The sequence below is a fragment of the Cannabis sativa genome, chromosome 1 (genome assembly GCF_029168945.1).
Source record: "Cannabis sativa cultivar Pink pepper isolate KNU-18-1 chromosome 1, ASM2916894v1, whole genome shotgun sequence".
Classification (NCBI taxonomy): Eukaryota; Viridiplantae; Streptophyta; class Magnoliopsida; order Rosales; family Cannabaceae; genus Cannabis; species Cannabis sativa.
Window position 1 is genome coordinate 43,637,506 of NC_083601.1, and position 25,736 is coordinate 43,663,241.

Genomic DNA, 25,736 nt, shown 5'->3' on the forward strand with positions numbered 1-25,736 from the left:
TATATACTAAATCATGATAATTAACTTTTATCCAAACTTTTTTTTTATTAAAATTAGAAAAAAATACATAAATTTAACAATCAATAGTTTAAGCAGTATTTTTAACATCATCAAAGTTGAGGGGCATAATCCATCTAAGGGCTTCTCTGCTGATTGCACAAACACGCGAAGACACCAGTAAATGGCAGTTAATAATATTTTGAAATAATAAATTTAATTTCTAATTTCACAAGTCTCATCTTTCTCTCTCGACTCTCTCTCTCTTGCTATCGCTCCTTTCAATTTCTTATCACCAAAACCATCACCATTGTTGTCAAGTTCTCCTCGGCATGGGTAAGTACATCCCCTAACCTTCACTGCATTTGATTTTCCGTTTTTGTATGTTTAATCGTTGATTCATTGGTAAATATATGGATCTATCCTTATTTTCTTTGTTAATTTTGTCACTAGAACCATGATTATAGTGATCTAGACTAGAAGTGCCTCTATTTCTACATACATTCTGATTTAGTCAATTTTTTTTATCAAAGTTCTTATGATTGGTGATTGATGCTACAAATTACAACAAAGGAAATCAAAGTTATTCAATAAAACAAAATTCTACTTTATTGGCCATGCTCTGTACCTTTAGGTTTTATATATTCTACTTTATTTACTGTTTTTTAGATATTTTATATGGAATTTATGTTAATTTGAGATTTAAAATTTGAAAGTTGTTATTTGATAAGTTATATTATGAAATATTGTTTGTATTTACAATCTAAGAAAATTCTGAAAGATACTGCGTTACAGTGAAAGAACAATTAAGGAAGTAACAAGAAAGAATCACAATTCTCGTCGGATGTTGACACCTGGAGCCTCAAGAAAGAAAAAAGAGAGAGAAGCTTTCTACTCTTTCAAACCCTCGACTCATCCTCTCTCTGTTTCGGCTTCGGCTCAGGCTCAGGCCGCAGCTAAGAGGCAGCAACCAGTATCAAAGCCGGAGGAGCCGGCCTCATCGAACCGGCTCTTAGCCGGATATATGGCTTACGAGTTTTTGACTAAGGGGACGCTGTTCGGTCAGAAGTTCGATCCGGCTAGAGCGGAGGCGGTTCCTGTGGGAGGCGGCGCAGCGGAGTGGAAGAGTCAGAAGGCAGGAGGAGGAAAAGAGGGGAGTTTGAAGAAGGAGCACCAGAGTTACGCTGAGGTTGCGAGCATTTTGAAGAGCGATGGGGCCCACATTCCGGATGTCGTCAACCCGACCCAACTGGCTCGGTGGATTCAGATGTAACTAAATTGTGTACGTATCGACGTAGGGAAACAATTGGATGAGACTGTAGACGTGGCGTCTTCTTATTGGTTGATGCGTTTTAGTTATTTTTTAAAATTTTTTGTTAAAAAGAAAAAAGTCCAGGTAGATCCTCTGTGGTGGAGCTAGTGGTTATTAAAAAGAAAAAGTTGATGATGAAAATGTGAAAATGAATTAGATGATATAAATGTTTCTGATCAGTCAGTCACTCTATTTTTGTTTGTATGTTTTGTTTTCTTTTTTGTCATTAATTTTTATGAAGAATGATTTATGCTTAAAAGTTAAAAGTATTAATGTGATTGTTTCAGTTATATATTAAGATCTATATAAAACCCAAATGAATCAAGTGTTGTCGTTTAGATACATATATAGTATATAGTACGATTGGAAACTGGAGTATGTTTATAAAGAGGTAGAAATATTGTGTTTGACATGATCAATCTTGCTTTGCTGCACAACTTACTGGACATAATCTTTTTGTGAAAGGAATTTCATACTGGATCCAGGGGTATGATCTGTTTGTTTCTTTGACATTTCTATTGAACAATTTTATCTTTTGATGCTAACATAAAATTACTTCTTTCTTCTAGCTCATGTACGTGTGATACAAAACGAATAACGACTCTAATCTTTCTTCTACAATATAATAAGTTCGGAGCTTTCTTCCTTTCAAGTACTTTTGTAAAATATGGTTTTTAGTTTCTAGCTGTTTTATCAATTTGTAAGCTAGACTTCTATAATTAATTCATTTTCACTAATCTGTCAAAAAATTGCTGATATATGGGGTGATCTTGTTTGCCCTTTAGCTGGTTATTTTCCTTTCCATGATACAAATCTCATGGAACTGTACACGAAAATAATTAGCAAGGCAAACTATCATTCTTCTTTCAAATGGATTTGATCTTTCTGGTTTGTTTACAGAATCCACACTCCCTGCCTTGTCGGTCATGTCAAGATTGGCTGCTCAACATTTCAGGTTGGATGTGAAAAAGGACAGAGTCTCTGAAAATGGAAGGTAGAGAAGGACGAATTTCAAGTCACCCTGAGATATATGAATTTACACTCTCCTTTCACCTGATTAGGTAAGCAAAATGAACAAATTAAGATACATATAAGACAAGCTTTAAATGAAATTGTTGTTTGGGCATGGCAAGGTGAACAAAAGCAGTAAGAATGATAACAACACCATCAACATTTAGAACTTGTGTTTTGTCTTGTTTTGTTTAATTGATTTGATGTGTTTTTGGTATTTTGTACATAATTAAGGTGGAAAGCATTTAACTGTGTATCTCTAAAGTAAAGTTGTTTTTCAACACCGGACAAGGGCTAGGACCAGAGTACCAAAAAGGTGATTTTCAAATTCACTATTCAATGTATCACACTTGATCCCTTTTTGTGCAAAATAGTTTTGGAAATGACTTTTTTTTTAGATGGTAAAAAGTCTACATGATAATTGGAATCTTTTTCGTTTTTATGCAGGTTTGTTAAACTTCATAGGAAACCTCATATTTGTTGGGAGAAAAAATAGACACAACTTCATAATCTTACGAGGCATAGATAATGGTCACTATTAGTGCTCTACAATCTTATGAGAGGTGAAAGCTTCATTTTATAGATCTATATTTTAACTAGGATAGTTCATCCAATATATGCGAGCAAATATGACTTGCAGGTGCAAAAGAAGCTCATTCAATTTCATTACATTTTGAAATTTTAGCACTAATTAATGCTTGCAGACTGTTCATTTCTTATAAGTAAAGGCCCATTTTACCTTCTGAGCCTTTTTTAAATATTTACTCATTTATTTTCAGTATTTTATAGTGTTTTAATCAAGGTTTGAATCATTGTCCAATTCTTGATGATGAATTAGTTCGCAATCGAATTCGCATTCCCAGGCCATCTTTGTTACTATGGGATTTGTTTTTAGATGAAACGAAGTTATCTGAATTATCATCTTTAATATATATAAAATTTATTAGGAAATCTAATATATAAGTTTATTTTCTCTCAAAAAAAAAAGTTTACTCAAAAAAAAAAAAGTTTATTTTCTCTCAGTCTTATGTAGGTCATGAACATAGCTAGTGATGCAAGACTTGGATGCTTGGATGTTATAAAGAAAAAGCACTTGAGAATTATTATTGTTCTAGTTACACATTGTATTGTATTTTTAAGGAATGCATGTATTAAGATTTTTTTTTTAAAGGAAGGAATAATCCCATTGAAAGGCACAAATCCAATAGAGTCACAGACATTGAAAAATAATCAGACTTGGAGAGCGAGTGTAAACCAGGCTACCAAATTTGAGAGACATTTAAAAAAATAAAGCAATACGAACTAGAGAATTAGTAGCCTGACTACGTTGTGAAAAAAAAGAGAAGCACTTTTAATATCTGTACAATTGTACCATACTCAATAAACATTTTATCATTACATGAGATAGCTTGCACCAAGCGGAGACAATCAAAGAACATTGTAAACCTTAAATAACCAAGCCTGAGACAAAGAAGAAGATCTTGCAATAAAGTCACTGCATCTGCCAGCCTGATTAATCAACACCGCCCCAAGCCCAATCATTCAGTCTTGATTTATCCACAAATATAGATTGACATCACTCAACACCAAATCAGTATTTGAGTTTCCATGAGAAGGATTACTCGCGCGTGGAACACTTAGTACCACATCCGGAGACCGAAAGAATTTGAGAGGCTGTTTGACTTTATAATTTAAAAATTGTTTTCTGTTTTTTAAAACTGAAAACAGTTTTTAAAAACTATTAGGAGTCATTTGGCAAAAATTTTTAAAAAATGTTTTTTAAAAATTGAGTTTTAAAAAAAATAGAAAATAAAAAACATCAAAATATTGTTTTTAATTTTCAAAAATAATTTTTTTTGTCTAACATATTATATTTTATATTTTGCTCACATATTCGGATCCTAGACTCGAAACTATATCCGAATTTAAATCCGGATGGGTTAATGTCATGGTATGGTGCTAAAATATTAATTTTTTTTCGTAAGAAAAAATCTAAAAACAGTTTTTAAAAATTTGTGCCAAACACCATTAAATTTTTAAAATGACAAAAAATTATTTTCTATTCTCATTTTAAAAACACAATTTTAAAAATTGAAAATTGAAAACACAGCCAAACAAGCTCAGCATCTTGCAAAAAAAACTCTAGAATCCGAGAGCAAGTTACGGTCATGGACAAAAGTGTTTCATTTGTGTCATATCCGCCGACAAAAAACAACAAACTCCTCCATTTCATGCTTGGAAAGAATATCTATACAACCCACCAACACTAAGACCTCATAAAAGTTAGAAGCCCCTTTTAGCACATCAAGATCTTTCAGCAGCTACCCTTATCTAATCCCTTTAAAAGAAGGGCAAAACCCAAAAGCATGCACAATAGTCTTATTATTTCAAAAGTAAATAGGACAAACATTTGTAGCATCCATTTCATATTTAGAAAGATTAGGATAACAAGGTAAAAAATTTAAGCCCGCTTTCCAAATAAAATTCTTAATGGTGAAACAGAGAGGGACCACAAGAATATCCACCAACAAGACGGACCAGAAGAGGCTGCTACTTGGCCCCACTCCAACCTTACCACAGAACTCCAATACTCACTTTTGACCGTATACTGACCCTTATCTATGTAGGTCCATATCAAATAATCCTGCCTAGCATAAATTTAAGTCCAATATCTATAGTATAGGTTACTACATTTAAGTCTTGTTTCTGTACTTTTATTAATTGTGGACCCTAGTCCTCTACCTCTTATTCGAGTAGCTTCTATATTTGTTATATTTATATAGGTGGCAAATTTTGTTCTTTTCCAAAATTATACTTAAATTTACTAATGCAATTACAACACACAATATCTCAAATATTTTGATTTAAAGAAATGCTATGTAGCTAGCAATAATGCTCTTTACTTTAATAAGTAACTAGAGACTTAATCCGCGCTTCGCGCGGTGTTAGATAATATTTGTTATTCTTTGTATGTTGTAATTTTTTTTTTACTGAATTAGTGATATGATATAAAACATAATATTATATTGTGAAAATTATTAGATTTTTTTATGTTTTTTATATTTAAATGTGTATAATTTTAGTGATAAATTCAACGGTTTTAATATTATTCTTTATTCTTTTTAAATTAAAAGATATCGTTTTGAATTAAATATTTAATTTTAAAACATGTTCATCTTTTTTTTTTTTTCAATATTTTGTACAATTTTTTAGGATAATCTTTTAGCATTTCACATGAATATTGAATTATTTATATAATTATATATTACGTTATATTTTTCAAATAGAATAAAAATAACTATTAATTATCCTAATTATTTTTTAACTTAAAAACTTTAACTCCAAAAATTGTCATAATAAAACGTATGTAGCATAATATCAAATATTATTATTGTTTCGGTTGTTTTTAATATTCTTATAATCATCATTATTGTTGTCATTATCGTTTAATTGTTTTTCTTTAAACACAAAACTTATATAATTAAAATATTAATTAATTAAAAATATATATTTAACACACTATTAAATAATCAAGATGTTATAGTTGTGATTGGCTTTATACTATTTTGTTTTTTTTTTCTTTTGATAATTAGTGAATGTCTTCTTACAATTGGTTAAAATAGGCATAATTGGTTGTTTTGTGAAAAATTACTTCATTAAAACTTTTGAAACTTGTAATTGAAGAATCTTCTCTCTTGTAGGATTTCCCCAATAAAACTTTTGAAACCCATACAATAGTCATGTAATAATAATTCTATTACAACAACTCAACTATTTTGAGTAAATGAACTAATTAACCTTGCCTAAAATCATTGTCGACCAATTTTAAAGACATCCTAAAATTAATTTTAAGATAGTTCACAATCTTTAAAGTCTTTAAATTTTGACATAATGAAAACTACACAAAAAAAAAATTGAAAGAAGCTCATGAATAATAACATATGTCACAAAAAGAAAACCAAAATAAATAAATAAATAAATAATAATATTCTTTATTACAAACAAAATAAAAATAGATAGACATACATTGCCTCCACCATATTTGACCCAAAGATTGTGACACTCATTATGACATATATAAATAAGATCAAGTGTCTTTTGACACTTTATAAGTGAGATTATCGATTGCTCATGTTCTTACTACTTTTCTAAATTTTGGAGCTTTCATATATTGATATGCCTACATAATAAAAATATAGGATACATATAAATGCAAAGAAAATAATAAAAAATTATTATTACTATATTTATTATTTTGCAAGAAGGACATCGCTTTCTTAAAAATTAAGAAAAATAGTTTTGAATTAGAGTTTGAGAATTCCATAACAAAACATCAAATTACAAAAAAAAATCTTCCTTTCTAGGAATTTATGGGTTAGAAATGAGAGAAGAAACTCAATAATAAAAAAAAAATGAAAGCTTAAACAAAAATATAAGCTAAAAATGGTTTTATTTTTAAGAAATTCAATTCAAAGATATATGCTACCTAAGGGTCACACGGAACTATAACACAGTAATACATCATTAATAATATAACGGTCACTTCAAAATACTTTACAATTTAAAACTATAAAATTTATTACTCTTTATATTTGCTCTAAATACATAAAATGTTTACCTGTGTTGAAATGTTATAACATAAATTTTAATAGTTTAAGGTATACATTGTTCTTTTTACATCAAAGATAAATGGAATGATTAATATATGCATTTTTTCATATAACTAATGTAAACATGTTTTTTTTAAGGAATACAAATAGTTTTTATAAGAATGCTAATAGTTTTTATTTTAAAAAAGAATATTTACATAGTTTTATTGTTATAAACATTTTTTTAGTTATTTTTTTGGACAAAATATGAAAGTCTAAAAAAAAACATTTAAAAATAGAATGGAAAAAATTGAGAATATCATGTAAATAAATTTTTGCCAAGCGTAATTTTTATATTTATAGGGAAATGTTAGGTGGGGATGTCCCTATCGTGTAAGTAGGGATGCTTTTTGGTAATCGAATAACAAAGTTAATTTGCGATAATAATTGAAGAATAAAATTGTGTACAGATGTCTTACCATTAAAAAAATTATATTCACTCTAATTATTATCCTATTTTTGTAAGTTGTTGTATTAGATCACTAATATATCATATAAAGTTTTGCCATCCAAATTCTCTTAAGAATACAAATTTATGTAAAAAATAAAAATTATTTTTATAAAAATCAAAAGATGAATCTATTCTATCATCTATTTAATTTTCAATTTCAATTAATTAGAAATTTTACTATTAAAATAGTAACTAAAAAATAAGAAAGTACTACAAACAATGAAATATTATATTGGCCTTTTTATTATAGATTAAAATTAAATTGTAATGAAATATATAAATTTAATTTAATAGAATAAACAGATAATAAAATTGTTTTATTTTTTTCTACTCTTTAAATATTGAATGACCATAATTATATAACAATGACAATGACATACTTAAAATGCATTAAAAATGTTAAAATTTTGAGAACATAAAAATACTTACCAATAAATAAAAAAAAGAGCATACTTCTCGTAAGGTAAAATTTTGAGAACATGCTTTCATCATTCTTCGAGCCTCACACATCATGTTCAACTTTTGGTTATATTTTGAATTTTTTTACTCCAACTTACATCAATATATAATATATAATTAAATTTTTTTAAAAAAAGAATAAATTTAGAAAATTGAGAGAAGAGAAATTGAAAAAAATGACATATAAACTGCCACATGACTCTCCTTTATATATATTGATATTGTGATTAAGAACTAATTAATTATATATATATAAAAAAAAAAAGAAGTAGAATAAACATGTGTATACAAATATGAAATATGTATATAGAGTGAACTTAACATTTTAGTATCTGTGTTTCAAAAAAACATTTTAGCATCTGAAATACTTAGTTTATATTTTGAATATTATTGAATCATATATCAACATAAAAACACTTACCACAACATCAAATTCTTTGATTATAAATGATCCAAAATGTTGACTAATTCTTGAGTACTGCAAATATAACATAATAAATAAAAAAATTTAGAGATCAATGCCATAATAAAAGAAGAAAATTTAAACATATGATAATTAAGCTTAAGAGAAAGAAAAGTAAAAAATAGAAATAAAAAATTAGTACAAAGAACAAAAGATGGCTATGATGAAAAGTAAAAAGGAATCATATATATATATTGAGAGAAAGAGAGCACTTAAATCACTAAAATAAATGAGACCAATACAAAAGTCATATAATAAGTAGTGAAATGAAAAGTCTAGCTTTTTTTTTTTTTTTTTTTTTGAAAGAAAAATGAAAAGTCTAGTTAACCAATTAATTACGGTTACTTATTATTTTATTTTTTTGAGGGAATTACGGTTACTTATTATTTGTTCAAAAAAAAGTGAAAAAAAAAATAATTAAATCAGAGAATATAGAAAGTTAATTAAATGAGAAAACAGACCAAAAAATTATTAAAATTGAAAAAAAAAAATTGAAAATTTGAGAGAAGCAAGATTAGGAAATAAGCTTATATGAGTTGCCACATGGAAAGTTTTATACTTTCCTATATATTGATATTGATATATTGATGATTTATTGATATATAGATTTATTAAAAAAAAAGTGAAAGGTTAATAGTTAATTTTTTAAAAAAAAAGTGAAAGGTTAATAGTTAATTCTTATATTATTATATGGTTAAAGTTTTGTTTAAATGCTATATAATTATTCTTAAATGATAAAAAAAATTAATAATCAATAAAAATTTATATGAAGAGCAACGGTTATATAATAACCTTTATTAATATATGTTACATTATTATTAAATGTTAAAAAATGTTACATGTGAAAAAATTAACAAAAATGGTACAAATTTTTTAGTAACCTTTGACAGTGATAAATTAATGTAATAAATTTTAAAACTATTTCATGGGTTTAAATGGTACTAATTAAAAGAAAAGAATAGACTAAATATATAATTAAATATTTTTAGTAAATCTAAAAAATTGAGAGAAGAGAGGTTAGACAAAAATGACATATAAGATGCCACATCAACTTTCCTAAAACTCTCCTTTATATAGATAGATTCTTAAATGAAAATAAATTTTGTTAAGTATAAAAAATGATAAAACACATTAGAAAAATCTTATGATGCCACATCACCTTGCTTAGATAGATATATTGATTTTTAAAATAATTTATATTAATGCATATGTTGGTATAGGAATTTTTTTAAAAAAGAAAAAACAAAATATGAAACACTAAAAAAAGAGTAAAAATAGATTAAAAAATATACATAACATCATTTAACATATTTTGTATATATTGATATTTATAATAGATTAATAGTTAGATGTGGTTATAAGTTATTTCATTATTAATTATTAGTAATAATAATAGATAATAAATGTGTTATACATTAATGTAGATGTTTTATATATAAATTTTTAACTTTAAAAATAATTGAAAAAAATAAAAAAATGACAAATATGAGAAAATTAAGAATAGATGAAAAAACTCATATAGAGTGCCACATAAACTTGTTGATGCTTTCCTTTATATTATATATAGATTTATTAGAGCCACGTGCTGATTACTCTTGAATTCTACCTCATCCATATCTTCAAGTTTGGTGTCGATAAGTTGCTCCAAAAATCTACTATATATATACTTGTTAAATTTGTGAAATATTGATAAATGAAAACTAAAAATAAGTAGAAAAATATGGGAAAAAATCATGATGGTCTTCCTCTTTTCGAAACCAAATCTGCCAAGAGGCGTACCCAATTTAAATTGTTCATAGTATCCATGTTAGTGGGGATATGCTCTATTTTTGTGTACAGACTAAGGTATATGCCATTCTCAACCAAAGAAGAAGAAGGTGCAGTAGTCATCTTATTGGTTTGGATTGGATTGTTTGTGTCTGACCTTTGGTTCACTCTTTATTGGTTTGTCACACTTGTAGTTCGATGGAATCCCATATATCGTCACACTTTCAATGACAGGCTAATTCTCAAGTCAGCATATTATTATCCATATCTCTACCATGTATGTATAATATATATTCTATTCTAATAGTAATATGTAATTTGGATTTAAATAGCAGGTATGGGGAGAAGGATTTGCCAGGGGTGGACATATTTGTGTGCACAGCTAACCCAAAAGCAGAGCCACCGTTAATGGTGGTGAACACGGTGTTGTCAGTGATGGCTTATGACTACCCTCCACACAAGCTTAGCGTCTACCTTTCTGACGATGGTGCTTCGGAGTTGACATTTTATGCTCTGTTAGAGGCCTCTGAATTCTCAAAGAAATGGCTTCCTTTCTGTAGCAAGTTCGAAGTAGAACCCAGATCTCCTGAGGTTTATTTCACAAACAATGAAGCTTCTCAACCACTCGATGATCATCATGGTCAATGGGCCTCCATCAAGGTATATTATATATTAATTATATGTGAAGTTGCTCTCCTCTTCTACATGCAAACTCACATAAATATATTTAGTTAAAACGTAAACATATTATATAGAGTTTTTGGTGGCTAAACTTTTTTAATTAATAGTTTCTATTGCACATAATCCTTCAAGTTCAAATTAATATCAGTCGGTTGACTTACATAAACTATTATATGTATACTTGGATAGTTTTATAGACGTGACACAATTATATTAATACGTAAATATTATATTATTTCAAAATTTATTTTAAAATTAAATAAAATCTTATAAATAAAAAATAAAATATTTAAAAAATATATTATCAATGTTGAAATATCTTTTTATAATTTTTAAATAATAATATTAGGTATATCAATATAAATATATTACATATACAAGAGTATATATATGTAAATAATTTATGTTGATAGTTAATTATGAAAAAGAAATGATATTTTAATATTGTAACAAATTAAATTTGGAGGATTTTATTACTACCAAAATTTAAGCTTAAAGATTAAATACAAATAAAATAATAATTAAGAAGGTTTATATATATGTATGATTTATAGCAGTACTGTTTTTTTTTAAGAGAGATCGTCTTTTTTTTTTTTTTCTCTTTTGTCTTTTTTGAGTAGTGAGTGTTAATTTAAATAACGTGTTGATTAATAAAATTGTTACAATGTGTACGTAATATATTTTTAGTTAATATAAGGTTATTAATTATGGTTAAATTTGTATCTGCACTTATATATGAAATCTGTTATAGGATAATGTCTCAGTAAAAATAAGAGTTATTTTTTTTTAATTTGTGTCATTATTTTATTTTATATCTATACATATTTAATATTATTTTTTTATATATATTTTTTAGATATATAATTATTAGTCAAAAATACTACTATTTCTTTTTATTATTTCACTTTCATGCACACACACACCCAGCTCGTGTTTCAAAACAAATTTCATTAGTCTATTATATCTACTTTTCAAACTAATTAGTAATATTTTTTTCCTTTTTAAACAAAATAATTTGTTTTTACTTCATTTGATTGCACATTAATTATTTAAATATAAAAATAGATAGACCAAATAATGGAGATATTCCAAACAATATAAATTATTCAAAAAATAAAAAACTTTGAGAACCAATTTCTGACAATCTAATTTTTTAAAATAATATTATTTAAAAGTAATAAATAACAAATTATGTAAATTGTTGATTCGTTAACACAACTTTTGTTTCGGCACATTACTTGGTCGATCCAATTAGCGTATATGCTTTCCTAATCGTCGTCCTCTGGTGGACCAGACAAAGAAAGCAACCCTTCTTCAACTCTAAAAAATAATGTATTGTATAAAATTTAATGTTATCTTTTATAATAATAATTTTTTATAGTGATCGAATTAGATAATGTATTATTTTTTTAAAAAATTTAATTTTTTTTTATATATTTTTATTGTATAAAAAAATACAAAAATAATAACAAAATTATATAAAAGTAACAAAAAAAATAGTATCAAAATAACAACAAAAAAAATAACATACAAATAATAAAAAAAAATCAACCGTATTTAAAATTAATAATCATATTTCTATAATAATTTTTTAATTTTATTTATGAAATAATCACTCGACAACAATATGAGTCACCCCATTAGAGTTGGCCCAATAACTCATCAATAAAATCATTATGTTTGCGTCTAAAACTTTAACTTGACATTTAAACAAAAATTAGATTTTCGATTTTGTCTTTTCTGATCAATGGAGAATGGAAAATGACAGTCAACTGTAATATATATTGTCCAATATTCCAAATCATTCATATACTATTAACATACAAGTTTTCTTCTTTTGTTTTTTCTGAAATGAAAACAAAAGAAAATAAGGTGATAGAAAGTGGTGAAAGAAAAGTACGACTTATGAGAGATAAAACGGAGTGAATATTGATATGATAGACATAGACTAGAAAATAGATTATACTGAAATTATTCAAAATAAATTTAAAATAACTCATTTTTGTTTATAAAAACCTTGATTCTTATTTGATAAAAAAATAAACAATAAAAAAGTGTTATATTTTCACTTTCATATAAACATATACATATATTTTACGATCATTTAATAAATTAATAGGCTTAGTCACAGGTGCTCAAACCTACGCCTCTCCTTTTTTCCCATCCCTCCTTCACCACTAAACTAGCCTTAGTGGCTTACTTTCATATATATAACAATCTAAGTAAGAAAGATTTTTAGCATAAAAAAATAAATAAATAAAAGAGAGAGATTTCAAATTTTTAATAAAAACAGAGTATACACAAATAATGACCCATTTAATCTCCGGCCCCTAGCTCCCTCATTGAGTATGCATGATTATATTTGAAAATTAATTTCCTCCTATATTTTCCTCATTTTATAGAGACTATATGAGGACATGAAGAGAAGGATTGAAAGTGCCACAAAAGCTGGTCAAATTTCAGAATCGATACGTAGGGGACACAAGGGATTTCGTGAGTGGGACTATGTCTTAAGCAAACGTGATCATCAGACCATTATTCAAGTATTACTATCCTACTACCGTTATAATTCCAATCATGATATTAATGCTATACTTGTCAATAGTAGAGAATCAGGATCTTAATCATACATGCATCGTACAGATTCTTATCGATGGAAGAGACCCCGAGGCTATGGACATTGATGGACATCCTTTGCCAACTTTAGTATATTTGGCACGTGAAAAGAGACCTCAATACCACCATAACTTCAAAGCAGGGGCGATGAACTCACTGGTTATATAATAATACTTAAGCTATAATTAATCAGTTCCTTCTTTTAATCAATGTAATAGCTAACTAAGAGCTGAATTTTCTTTTCTAGATAAGAGTATTGGCAAACATTAGCAATGCTCCGATAATCCTCAACTTAGACTGCGACATGTATTCAAACCATTCTGAATCAGTGAAAGATGCAATGTGCTTCTTTCTGGATAAAGAGAAGGGCTACGAGATTGCCTTCGTTCAGTTTCCGCAGGCATTTGAGAACCTCACCCAGCATGATATTTACAGTAGTTCCTTGAGAGTTATAATGGAGGTTAGTCTTGTTTGTACTTACTATATTAGTACAAACAAACCCTTTCTATTTTTGGTTCCAAGTTAGTACTCTTGATTTGATAAGACCATGCATGATGATCCCTAGGTTGAGCTTCGAGGATTCGACACTAGTGGAGGTCCTTGCTATATTGGCACTGGGTGCTTTCACAGAAGGGAATCTCTTTCTGGTAAGAAATACAACGAAGCGAGTAAAGTAATACTAGACTGGAAAAGAAAGAATGAAGATGAGGGAATTAGTGCAGAAGCTCTTGAAGAAACAACCAAAGTTCTTGCTAGTTGTACTTTCGAAGAGAACACTCAGTGGGGAAAAGAGGTTGCACTTATATTCTCCTCTTCAAGAGTCGAATAATAAGTTTTTCTTTAACAATTTCTGATTAGTTGAAAATAACGTACGGTGGCAAAATCAGTATGAGTGGTAATTATATTCTGCTATTAATATTTGTGCTTACATTATACTGATATGCAGATGGGTGTGATGTATGGGTGTTTGGTGGAAGACGTTTTAACAGGACTTGTGATACAGTGTAGAGGATGGAGATCAGTTTATTATAATCCAGAGAAAAAGGCCTTTCTAGGAGCTGCTCCTACAACACTGCTGCAAACACTTGTGCAGCACAAGAGATGGGCTGAAGGATGTCTTCAAATCTTTCTCTCAAAGTATTGTCCCATGACCTATGGCTACAAAAAGATTCCCCTAGGACTTCGAGTTTCATACTTAGTCTACTTGCTATGGTCCCTAAACTCCTTTGCTTCACTCTATTATGTCACTGTGCCATCACTCTGTCTACTCAAAGGAATCTCCTTATTTCCTCAGGTAAATTGTTATCTTATGATTTCTTAAGTAGAATAATGCATCAAAATAAATAGTACCTTGTCATGGCAGATCTCCAGCATATGGGTTGCACCATTTCTCTATGTCTTCTTAGGCAACCGAGGGTACAGCCTTGGAGAATTTCTGATGTGTGGAGGAACCTACCGGGAATGGTTGAACAATCAAAGAATGTGGCTGTTTAACAGGACAACTTCCTATTTCTTTACTGTCTTGGACCACATGCTAAAGTTATTGGGGTTCACTGATGAAGCCTTCATCATAACTGCAAAGGTAGCTGATGACGATGTTTCTGAGAGATACAAGCAAGAGCTAATGGAGTTCGGTATTGCTTCACCAATGTTTACCATCTTGACAGCACTTGCATTGCTTAATGCCTTGGGTTTTATCTGGGGATTGAAGAAGTTAATCTTCACTCAACAGAGTTTGTATATGAACCCATTTGCACTGCAGGTCGTTCTTTCTGGTCTGCTGGTTTTCGTCAACCTGCCAATTTACGAAGCCATCTTTTTAAGAAAGGATAAGGGTAGACTGCCCAACTCAGTGATTTACCAGTCAATTATGCTCACTTTAGTTGCATGCTCCATCGTTCTTTATTAGAATCATTGGTAAAGATAACTTAATATTTTAATTAATGACCAGTAATTGATCAAGCCGACTTGAAGTACCCTGCTCAATGTATTTGTAATTGAATAAGCTGAACCTTCATGTGATGTATTCTTTGGACCAATTTCATTGCATGCATTAGAATAAATAAGCTGCTTCTTTTCGTGGACGACTCGATTGCAAATTGCTCACATACCATATGCCAGAGTATAAGACCTTGGAGAAACTTATAACTCCAGTTTATAATAGCACAGGAAAGGGAAGGATTAAAAAGAACAAAGAATGCAAGACATAAACACTGAAGGCATGATAAGTTGGAACAGAGAACATTGCTTTTCTTTTTTTCTTAATAAATCCGTTACAGAATTATTATTATTATTATCAATATTATTATTGCTACTTATTTTTTTAGCAACAAATTTTAAACATAATACTGGCCATGATTATGGTAAACAATAAATTCAAGATCATAAGGAAGATAGTCCTATCCTTGATACCGACCTGCAATATGAAATTAAAACCTTTTTAAATTATTATTAAGCTTCAGAAAATTCAAAGGAGGCAAAGATCAAAATTATCTTTCAGTTCTTAGATACTGAAAACAAATCGAGATGATAACAAGAAAATAAAAATTCAATCAAGATAAGCTCAAAAACAATTACAGGTCTTACATGAGCTCAAGAACAAGTGAAGAAGCTCCCCCGCCACCATTGCATATGGCACCAACCCCGTACTTTCCATTTTTATGTCTTAGTACCTGCAACAATATTATTCATTTCCAAAATTCCAACAAGTTAAATACACCAGAGAGAACTCTTTTATTTCCACCGCAGCTAAACTCTCAACAGATATTTAAAAGAATATCACTTCACATGTCTATATGTAGAGAATGTGTCCATACATATGACCATGGATTATGATTTTAGATCATTAAGAGAACACGTAAACAAAACCAGAGAACTATATAATGACATTAGAACATTAAACTAGGTACACAGAGCAGGGATGGGAATCTTATAAATTAAAATTACCCCTAACAATGTGACCAAGATACGAGCTCCACTGCATCCAAGTGGGTGTCCCAATGATACAGCCCCACCATGAACATTAAGGCTTTCCTGAAATACACAGAAATTGGAAGGGAAAAAAATGTAGATAAGGATATTGAGCAAAATGAAGAAAATCAAATGAAAGTGGACAGATGAATGACTATAGCAAATGCAGAAAATGTAGGAATGATCAGATTTGCAATAGCAGATATTTTAGACTTATAGCGCGCTACACCAACTTGAAAGAAATGATCTAGTTTTCTCCTAACTCACAGGATTCAGACCAAGCAGCTTTTGATTCGCTAGAGCTACAACCTGGAGTGGAAAAGAACAAATATAAATGAATGAAACCCAAAAAAAATGCTTACTAAATCAGGAACAGAGAGAGATTATAAGTACTAAAATCTTACAGAAAACGCTTCATTTATTTCATAGTAATCAATCTGAGAAGCATCTAAACCAGCGCTTAAAATGGCTTTCGGAATCACAAGGGCTGGAGCAGTTGTGAAGAATTCAGGTGCCTGCAAAGATAATCTTCTTTGAGCTATGTTTCAGCAACAGTAAAATAGAACTAGGAAGCCAATACATTTTTAAGAGTACCTGAGCTGCATCAGCGTATCCCTTAATCTTTGCAATTACGTGCAATCCAAGTTGAAGCGCTTTCTCTCCACTCACTAGGACTAATGCAGCAGCACCATCACTATTCATGATAAAAGAACCAAACTATATTAAGGCAACTTAAAATCTGCAACCCTAGAAAATAAACCAGTTTTGTTGTAGTATAAACTTCAAGAATCACAATTACTAAACCAGTTGCTGAAATGTATATGAATATTTTAGACAGCACATGCCTGCTTAAAACAACATATCCAATTGCATTACCACACTTGAAACAATTCTACTTTCTATATTTATGTTGGGGGAGAGAGAGAGAGGGGAGAACCTTATGATAGAAGCATTGCCAGCCGTAACAGAGCCCCCGTTCTGCTTGAAACTAGGTCTGAGTTTTCTCAATTTTGCAGCATCGAACTATGAAGAGATACAAAAGAAAAACAATATGAAGCAAGTATTGCAAAATTTGGTATTTACCATTTAGTATAAAAATCACCCATATCCCATTCTTAAAAAACAAACGAATGGACCTCAGGAAATCCTAGTACCTAAAAGCAATCAGAGAAGAAACTTCTAGTTATGGAATAAAACTGTCTTTCAAATGGGCAAGCAGAGAAGAAATATGGATACTGAACTGACTATAATTTTAATATTTGCACTGTGAAAAAAATAACAGAAATTACAACAGTAGCTTATGTAATTTACTGTCAGAAGAACAATTTACTATTTCTATAATATGTACATACCTTTTCCAGACCTTCATCCTTGTCAACAATTATGGATGGCTTCCCTCGCCCCCCAGGCACTTCAACCTACAGAAAATTGTGAACTAAGATGGATATTTTAAATTAATTTCAAACATAAAATAATAGTTTTATAAAGCAGTAAGTCGTACGGGAGCTATTTCCCATGCAAATAAACCATTTTTTTGTGCAGCCATTCCTCGGTTAAAGCTTTGTATTGCATAAGCATCCTGCAGTTAAAAAAACCCATAAAAGCAAAAAAATAATTAAAGCTCACCAGGGACTGATGGTAAGAACAAGCTAACATGATATGATGAAACATATTAAATGAAACTGAACACTGAAAATTTACAGTCTTATTGTTATCCAACGTACATCTATGTCTCTTCCAACTACTTACAAAGTTTTGGTAATGATTAATAAACTACCTTGTGCAAAAATAAATGAAGTGAACTCATATTTGTTTGAGAAGGTTCATTTGATTTCTGAACAACGTGTACTATCATAATATCCTAGACCTGACATTTGAACAATTTTTTGCAGAATAATACCTGTTCTTCTCTCGAGATAGTATATTTTTCAGCACATATCTCCGCACAAACTCCCATTCCAAAATCATTATAGACATCCCACAAGCCATCTTTAAGCATGCCATCAATTATCTTTTCATGTCCTAATCGAGATCCTTTTCTGGTAACAAAATGAGTCATAATGGTTTATAAAAGTGTAAATGAAAGGGTTTAGACAAATACACAATGAAATTATTTCATCAAAGAAAGTCTTGCTTGTTGAATCAAGTACCATAAAAACATAAACTTTTCAATCAAGTGAAGCAGCAATAGATCCAAAACTCATGTATGGTCTAATTGAGTTGTTAATGATGAATTTCCATACATGACCAATTTAAGCATATTGAACCATTTCATAACTAGACTAGAGTTTTTTTTTTTCCTATTCACTCAAGCATAACTAGACTAGAGTTAACTATTCATCTTCCAATTTTATTCTGTTCCAGAGGCAAAATGGTCTAACCTTACATCTGGAAGGTACTTAGGGGTATTAGACATACTCTCCATTCCACCAGCCACAACAATGTCATTGGAACCAAGCTGAATACTTTGTGATGCAAGCATTATAGCTAAACAAAGTAAACGAAAAAAAAAAAGAGGGTGATCACCAGTTAACTTAAAAAAAAAATGGCACAAATGGAAATTAGAAAGCTTAGTTTTATTTTTTATAATTAAATCAGTCACCTTTCATCCCAGATGCACAAACTTTGTTAATAGTGGTGCAAATGACAGAATTGGGTATACCAGCACCAAGGGCAGCCTGCCTAGCTGGAGCTTGTCCCAAGTTGGCACTGAGGACATTGCCAAAGAAGACCTCTTGCACAAGTGAGGGATCCACTTTTGCCCTGGTAAGGGCAGCTGCAAAGAGAGAGGGAAGCCATTTCAATGAATACTCTTCCGAAACCAAATTGAGTGAAAGTTTTATTCTTTAAAACCAAAAAAAAAAAAAAACACGTTGAATTACCACGAATGGAAAAAGAGCCAAGCTGAGTAGCTGAGAAAGAGGAGAGGGAACCGAGAAAACCCCCCAAGGGGGTTCTTGCAACACCGACTATACAAACATCTATGTCCAAATAGAAATATTAAAAACAGGATCTTCCATAATTAATGATAAGAATAAGAAGAAATAAAAAGGCTGATTAAAATAGAAATATAATACCTCGTGGTTCAATAGAAGAAGAAGTAGAAGATGGAGCCATGGGATGATTCGAGTTTTGGTTTTTATTAATGGAATGAGAAATTAGGCGAAAGAACAGGGGATGTGATCTGATCACAGTTGTAGTGTTTTTCTTTTCTTGGTTTTGTTTTCGTAGTGTTATTAAGTTGTATTAATTTTAATGTTTGTAATTGGCGAGATAAGAATAAAAATGATGACGTTCGATCATTTATCTACTTTGGAATGCTAAATAGATACGTCTCCACTCTGTCAAAACTAACAACAAGAAATAGAGAACCGTAATTTCTATAATTCAACATTTTAATAACTAAACTCTACTATACTTAACTGCATAAAATAATTTTTTTGGGTTAAATTATTCTATCCTCACTTTTATTAGTTAGTTATTCTTTCTGATAAGTGTTACGGTATACATATCACACAAGTATACCAAATTTTTAGTAAGAATAGTAACTATAAAACTATTTAAATTCTATAATTAGTGACGTTTAGTCATATAAACAAATTTTTTAATAGTAAAATCCTCCAAATCTTACTTATATTAGCTATTTATCCTTTTCGTTCAAAATGCTTTGTTAAGTGCTCTGTGATTAGAACCATCAGATCTCCCTTGTTCCTTCTTCTTCTACGACAAACCCACCAGACTACAACAAATCCAAGGATGAACCTGCGATCCCAACGAACCCCTCCAACTGTGGTGGTATTGACGAAGAGTTGCGGGAGAGAGAATTAGATCTGGCAAGGTCGAGGCAAGAAAGAGAAACTTAAAAGAAGAGTTGGGTCTTGAGGCATAGAGGGAGGTTGAAGAGTTGGGTTTGTAAGGTCGGGAAGTCGATTTTGGGGTTCGTTTGGGTTGAAGTTGGATGGAGCTGACTTGCCGAAGTTGTGCAAGAAGGAGAAGGGAAGAGAAAGGTAGTGTGGGTGAAAATTAGGGTGACATGGAGAAAAATGTAAAAGAACGAAAAGAAGAGGGAAAAAAATTATTTTTAATTATTTTTATAATTTTTAAATTATTTTTTAAAATACTTAATCAATTAAAATTATGTGGACCACTAAGTACACTTGTGTACACTGTGGCATGTCCACCATGATACTTAACAAAGTTTATTGAACGAAAGGGGTAAATAGCTAATAGAAGTAAGGTTTGGAGGGTTTTACCCCCAAAAAATTGTTTATGTAGTTAAGTGTCACTAATCATTAGGGCTGTACATCGGTCGGTTTAGTCGGTTTATACTATATATTTTCCAACCCGACATAAAGATCGGGTTATAAAATTCTGCATGCAAACTGCCCAATTTAAAAAAAAAAAATTCTGGACCCGACCGACGGGTTGGGCGGGTTAGAGTTAACCCGCCCAAACCGAATTAGGAGTTTTTTTTTTTTTTTTTTTTTTTTTTTTTTTTAGATTCAACTAAAATAAAAATTAATAACATTAAATACATGATATTCCAAATCTAAATTCAATTTAGGGATTGGGTTTTTTTTAATATATATTATATATTATTATATATTATATAATATATATAATATATATAAAAAAAAAAAAAAAAACTCTTAATCGGGTTAAATCGGTTTGGGCGGGTTCATTGGGCGGTTTGGGTCAAAATTCAACCCGCCCAATTTACAGATTGGGCGGTTTAGAATTTTGTCAAGTTATGTCGGTTTGTATTTTTTTTCGGTTTTGTCGGTTTGGTTTAGTCGGGTTATTCGGGTTGGGCGGTTTACGAAAATTTCTGTACAGCCCTACTAATCATAGAATTCAGGTAGTTTTACTGTCAATATCCACACTAATAAGTTGTCACGTGTACACTTGTGGTATGTTCACTGGAGCACTTTAAAGTTTGGAGGTTTCACTAAAAAAATAAAGAAATTACATTGTATACCCACTTTATTTTATTTATTTTAATTTTGACCTTTATTTTCATATTCTTTAAGAAATATTCACTTTTATAGATAATGTCACCATTATACCCTTTAGGTTAATGTAAATTATGTGCTAGACTTAAGTGGAGAGTAAGAGTATATTAGACAACCCAACCATAAAAGCGAGTACATTTTAATAAAATTTAATGTAAAAGTATTTTTAATTAATGAATACAAAAAAAAAATATTTCTCAACTTATCATCTAAAAAATTGGTTTATATAAATAAGTGTTACTAATCATAGAGTTTAGATGATTTTCACGTCAATATCCATTTATAAATTAAAACGTCAAGGGATTAAAAGGCAAAATTTTAAAAATAATTAATATTAGAATTCTAAGTTAATGATTCCAATATTTCATTTCACAAATTAAAATTTCCGAAAATGTTTTGGATGGTGATTTTATTAGAAAAATGAATGATTATTCCAACTTAAGTAAATTGGAATGGAATCACCATTCTAAAAAAAAAAACCGGTACTGTTCCAAAAAAAAAATAAGAATGATGATTCCATTCAAAAAGGTAAAATATGGGAATGGATCCACCACTCCAAGTATAAATACAGTAGAACATCTATTTAAGAATACTCTATTTAAGAATAACTTTGGCCAGTTATAAATAAGAATAACCTCTATATTGTAATTAGTTATACATTTTTTAAGTACCGTATTAATAAAACATACCTCTATATAAGAATAATTACATCTTAAAAAAATATATACATATATTTTATAAATTTACTTATGTAGAATTAATAATTTTATTTCAAATAGTACATATATAAATATTATATGTACTCGAAAATAATTTTAATATAATATAGTATTAAGAATTGTTTATTGGTATTTTTGTTACATTGATATTTTTTGATATTTTGATTTTTTTTTTTTTTCAAGTGTAACTCTATTTAGTTATAACCTCTCAATTAGAATATTATTTTCTGAGTCCCAAGTGTATTCTTGGATAGAGGTTCTACTGTAATTAGGAATTGAATTACCTTTCCATAAAAATAATTAGGAATCGCCCTTGCTATATATGGTTTCCATACTAAACATCAGAAACGACTAGTTGAATAAGAACAATATTATACTACGGAAATATTTTTTCGATTCTAAAAAAAATTACTATCTTACCCGAACTAGTAAATGTAAATTATTATTATTATTATTATTAATATATTAAATTAGGAATTCACAACACTTAATATTATTATCACAGCTAACCAAACTAATTAATTATGATTCAATTGTACAATCCAAATAAAAATTTTCTGAACATACTAGCCAAGAGGGGTAGCTCAAATCATGAGACATGTAGTTTGCTCCCATAAGATCGGAGGTTCAAGTCTCTAGGTCCCCAAATATTGTAGGGTTGGGCAGGATTCTAGTTTCAAAAAGAAATTTTAAAACATGTTTAGTAATGGTGATTCTATTGAAAATAATATAATAAAACTGGGACACCATTCCTAAATAATTTGTAATGAAATCGGCCTTCCAAAAAAAAAGAAAAAGTAGGAATGATGATCCCATTCCTATAAATGTAGAATTTCTTACGTTTGGTTTGCATATTAAAGATTGGAAACGTGTTTCAAATTGAATAAAACTTGTGGAATACGAATGTCAGTCTACTGCCGTGGAATGAAAAGCGCCTAGTATATTATAACATATAAGTAAAAAGTCCAATAACAAGGGATGAATCAACAACAAAAGCTACATAGAAATATGGCAAGTTATATCGCTTAATCAGACAGATTAACTGTAAAGGTGAATAGCATCAGCAGACACCAAGTGTTACACAAAACTAAAAATAATATACCTCGTAGCTGCCAAGCCATGCTCCAAATGCCAAAAACGGCAGGTGATACACAAAACAAGCACAGCAGATGAAATGAGATTATCCCTTGATTCCAAACACCATCACACAACATGCCTAAATGTAAGATTAATACGAGTTGCACCAGCTTTTGCACGCTTAGGCACCGAATGAAGCCAATCCCTTTGAGTGTAACCTCTCATCACTAGAAGTGATCCGTGCTTGAGTGTGAAAGAGTGTTGGTCAACTTGATTAATGCTTTTCTTTAATCGTTTGCTGGCTGGCTCTTCTTCATTTCTTTTTTCTGAAAATCACAGCAAAACATAGAAGCAATTAGCTGTGTTAATTGCAGAAAACAGTAGCATACTAAGTTGTTCTACCATAAAAAGGAAATGTACAACACACCAAATGAAAATGTTGTGTCCAAAGTTCTCTTTCAAACAGAGGGAAAATATCAAATAATCAAGAGATGAGACCACGGTATAACATACCTTTGGACTTGTTTCCGGGCTTCTTCTTCAACAAGAATTCACGGTCACATCCAAAAGACACTGAAGCTATATCAGGAGCTGATCCGTATAGCTTCTCATTATCAGAATGCCAAGCAACATAGTCATTACCATCTTTGTACTTGTTTAGAAGCAAGCTGTTGAAACTACTCCCAGGAATAGCTTTGTGAACCTTCATAGACATATGAGTGGGATAATATCAAGATTGAAGAACTCAACATGATAAATCTGAAGCTAATTAGACAATTAAGAAAGAGAAGCCTTCTTACTTACAGCATCTAAAATGTCCTTTAAGGGAGGAAAATCATCCCAACTATAAGCACGTGGCTGATATCCACTGTAAATCAAATCTGGCAATCCAGGATTGGCAACATAGCAAGTATCTCTAGGCTACATAAAAATGTAAGCAGAGTTCGAATTCACAAAGCGAAACCTAAAAACCCAAACATACATACATACCAACCAATCATAGATATGTTCTTATAAAACTAATAACCCATTTGTTCAAAATTAATTTTTTTTTCCTTTTTACTACAGAAATTGACATTTACATATTCAGAGGGTGAGAAAGAGAAAGAGACCTGGAGGCATGATCTTCCGAAAACACGAATGGTGGGTCGGGTCCAAGGGATTTCATTGTTGAGGTAATCGAAAAATCTCCACGCCTGATCAAAGCTCATGAACCTGGGTATGTATAGAATTTGGCTTTCATCGCCGAGGTCCAGTGTCTGTGTCTTTGGGGTTTCATTTTGGTTAGGGTTTTTTTCGAAGAATTCTTCTGGCTTCAATTTCAAACTCATCATCGTACATCGGTTGTCTTTCACCACTCTTCAACAGCAACCTCCAATTTACGCGCCAAGCACCCATAACGTCTTTCCTATTTCTTCTGGTTGTTATTGGGCCAATAGCCCATATCATATGGGCTCTTCGATTAAGCCCGATTAACTTTATTTTTATTTTTATCATGTAACAATTAGCTAAACTATATATTATCAAAGAAAAAAAAAATGGAATAATTACATAAGGCATTTGTAAAATATTTACATTTTTATGTTCAAAAAATATTTTTTTACATTTTTACAGTTTTCTAAAAAACAATACGAAAACAACATAAAATTAACAGAAAACAACATAAAAGTAACATAAAAATAACATCAAAATAACAACAAAAAAACAACAAAAAATAACATACATATAACAAAAAATTAACAACAAATGAACAAAATTTTAACATAAAAAAACCGTATTTTATGTAAATAAAATTAAAAAAATCGTAAAAATATTTAAAATTCCGTGAAACTGTATTTTTATTGTTTTTGTGCATTTGTGAAATTAACCCAAAAAGAATTGGCTAATTATGTTTACAAAATATAGTTGTTTAACAAATCTTAACTAGGGGCAGTTCTAATATTTTCACATCAAAAATTGGCTTGAAACTCTGTTAAACAAACTTTAAGTATACTCAGCGTGATTTTCAAGTTAATATTTTCGAAAGAGCTTTTTTTCTTTGTAGGATTAATTAATAGGAATATTTCCCTGTATATAAAATTTTAAATTTGAAAACGGCATAAACACTTAATATCAGTAAAACTATAATTTTTGCTCATTTGTAAAAATTTCATTAATGTCTTAAACTTATAATCAAACTTATTTGAAAATCACTTATACAGTTATACTACTCCATCTCGTCCTTACTCGATGATTTAAAATTTGGAATTTACATTTGTCTAATTTAAAAACTAACAGACAAAGTTATATTTTTATTATCATTGGATATTGAACTAAAAAAACCATTGACTTTATACTCATCACAATCTCAAAACTTTGAGTAAAAAATGAGGAATATTATTCAATAAAAAAGTGAAAATTAGGAATTGGATTATCATAATAACAAAGTCAACATTTAAGACTGGGTTGTCAATAGCAGCCACGAATCTGCAAGAACTAGATAGATTTTCAAAAATATCCATAAACAGTGATTCCATTAAAAATTAGGATTAGAATCACTATTTCAGAAGAAA

General features: G+C 29.8%; 4 protein-coding genes and 1 long non-coding RNA gene across 8 annotated transcripts; 3 read left to right on the top strand and 2 right to left on the bottom strand.

Moving 5' to 3' along the window:
- The first annotated feature begins 100 nt into the window (after positions 1-100).
- On the top strand, positions 101-1,601 carry LOC115707263 (uncharacterized). Its single transcript, XM_030635171.2, has 2 exons — positions 101-333; positions 793-1,601. Exon 2 carries the CDS (start codon positions 842-844, stop codon positions 1,268-1,270), a length of 429 nt encoding a protein of 142 aa, XP_030491031.1. The 5' UTR covers positions 101-333; positions 793-841; the 3' UTR covers positions 1,271-1,601.
- A 609-nt stretch (positions 1,602-2,210) lies between these two features.
- LOC133033550 (uncharacterized) lies at positions 2,211-3,923 on the top strand. Of its 2 annotated transcripts, XR_009685670.1 has the most exons (4): positions 2,211-2,370; positions 2,555-2,636; positions 2,768-2,883; positions 3,344-3,923. It is a non-coding gene; the product is annotated as an uncharacterized LOC133033550 (long non-coding RNA). The 2 variants fall into 2 exon arrangements; XR_009685669.1 differs by lacking the exon at positions 3,344-3,923 and having other exon boundaries at positions 2,768-3,280.
- A 5,986-nt stretch (positions 3,924-9,909) lies between these two features.
- Positions 9,910-15,445, top strand: LOC115707260 (cellulose synthase-like protein E6). Of its 3 annotated transcripts, none has more exons than XM_030635164.2 (8): positions 9,910-10,355; positions 10,445-10,769; positions 13,193-13,333; positions 13,434-13,565; positions 13,654-13,866; positions 13,972-14,199; positions 14,353-14,700; positions 14,770-15,445. In XM_030635164.2, exons 1-8 carry the CDS (start codon positions 10,063-10,065, stop codon positions 15,313-15,315), a joined length of 2,226 nt encoding a protein of 741 aa, XP_030491024.2. In that variant the 5' UTR covers positions 9,910-10,062; the 3' UTR covers positions 15,316-15,445. The 3 variants fall into 3 exon arrangements, with proteins under 3 accessions (XP_030491024.2, XP_030491023.2, XP_030491027.2); XM_030635163.2 differs by having other exon boundaries at positions 9,988-10,355; positions 10,442-10,769; XM_030635167.2 differs by having other exon boundaries at positions 9,988-10,187.
- Positions 15,446-15,628: 183 nt separating this feature from the next.
- On the bottom strand, positions 15,629-19,668 carry LOC115707261 (acetyl-CoA acetyltransferase 1). The gene is made up of 14 exons (XM_030635169.2): positions 19,454-19,668; positions 19,259-19,357; positions 18,979-19,152; positions 18,758-18,863; positions 18,277-18,415; positions 17,878-17,955; positions 17,729-17,794; positions 17,314-17,399; positions 16,971-17,070; positions 16,781-16,891; positions 16,644-16,685; positions 16,353-16,439; positions 15,993-16,078; positions 15,629-15,822 (listed from the first exon to the last, which is right to left on the bottom strand). The coding sequence occupies exons 1-14, from the start codon at positions 19,491-19,493 to the stop codon at positions 15,789-15,791; spliced, it is 1,248 nt and encodes a 415-aa protein (XP_030491029.2). The 5' UTR covers positions 19,494-19,668; the 3' UTR covers positions 15,629-15,788.
- A 3,359-nt stretch (positions 19,669-23,027) lies between these two features.
- On the bottom strand, positions 23,028-24,731 carry LOC115704892 (DNA oxidative demethylase ALKBH2). The gene is made up of 4 exons (XM_030632101.2): positions 24,297-24,731; positions 23,989-24,105; positions 23,698-23,887; positions 23,028-23,510 (listed from the first exon to the last, which is right to left on the bottom strand). The coding sequence occupies exons 1-4, from the start codon at positions 24,516-24,518 to the stop codon at positions 23,311-23,313; spliced, it is 729 nt and encodes a 242-aa protein (XP_030487961.2). The 5' UTR covers positions 24,519-24,731; the 3' UTR covers positions 23,028-23,310.
- Between the last annotated feature and the right edge of the window lie 1,005 nt (positions 24,732-25,736).

Coding starts and splice junctions, on each gene's coding strand:
- LOC115707263 (XM_030635171.2), top strand. CDS start 842: ATGTTGACACCTGGAGCCTCAAGAAAGAAAAAAGAGAGAGAAGCTTTC.
- LOC115707260 (XM_030635163.2), top strand. CDS start 10,063: ATGGGAAAAAATCATGATGGTCTTCCTCTTTTCGAAACCAAATCTGCC. Junction 13,334..13,433: donor ATCATCAGACCATTATTCAA/GTATTACTATCC, acceptor TGCATCGTACAG/ATTCTTATCGATGGAAGAGA. Junction 14,701..14,769: donor GAATCTCCTTATTTCCTCAG/GTAAATTGTTAT, acceptor TTGTCATGGCAG/ATCTCCAGCATATGGGTTGC.
- LOC115707261 (XM_030635169.2), bottom strand. CDS start 19,493: ATGGCTCCATCTTCTACTTCTTCTTCTATTGAACCACGAG. Junction 19,358..19,453: donor TTCTTCTATTGAACCACGAG/GTATTATATTTC, acceptor ATTTGGACATAG/ATGTTTGTATAGTCGGTGTT. Junction 17,795..17,877: donor TTGCATGGGAAATAGCTCCC/GTACGACTTACT, acceptor AATTTTCTGTAG/GTTGAAGTGCCTGGGGGGCG.
- LOC115704892 (XM_030632101.2), bottom strand. CDS start 24,518: ATGATGAGTTTGAAATTGAAGCCAGAAGAATTCTTCGAAAAAAACCCT. Junction 23,888..23,988: donor TAAAGGACATTTTAGATGCT/GTAAGTAAGAAG, acceptor ATGTCTATGAAG/GTTCACAAAGCTATTCCTGG. Junction 23,511..23,697: donor GCCCGGAAACAAGTCCAAAG/GTATGTTATACC, acceptor TGTGATTTTCAG/AAAAAAGAAATGAAGAAGAG.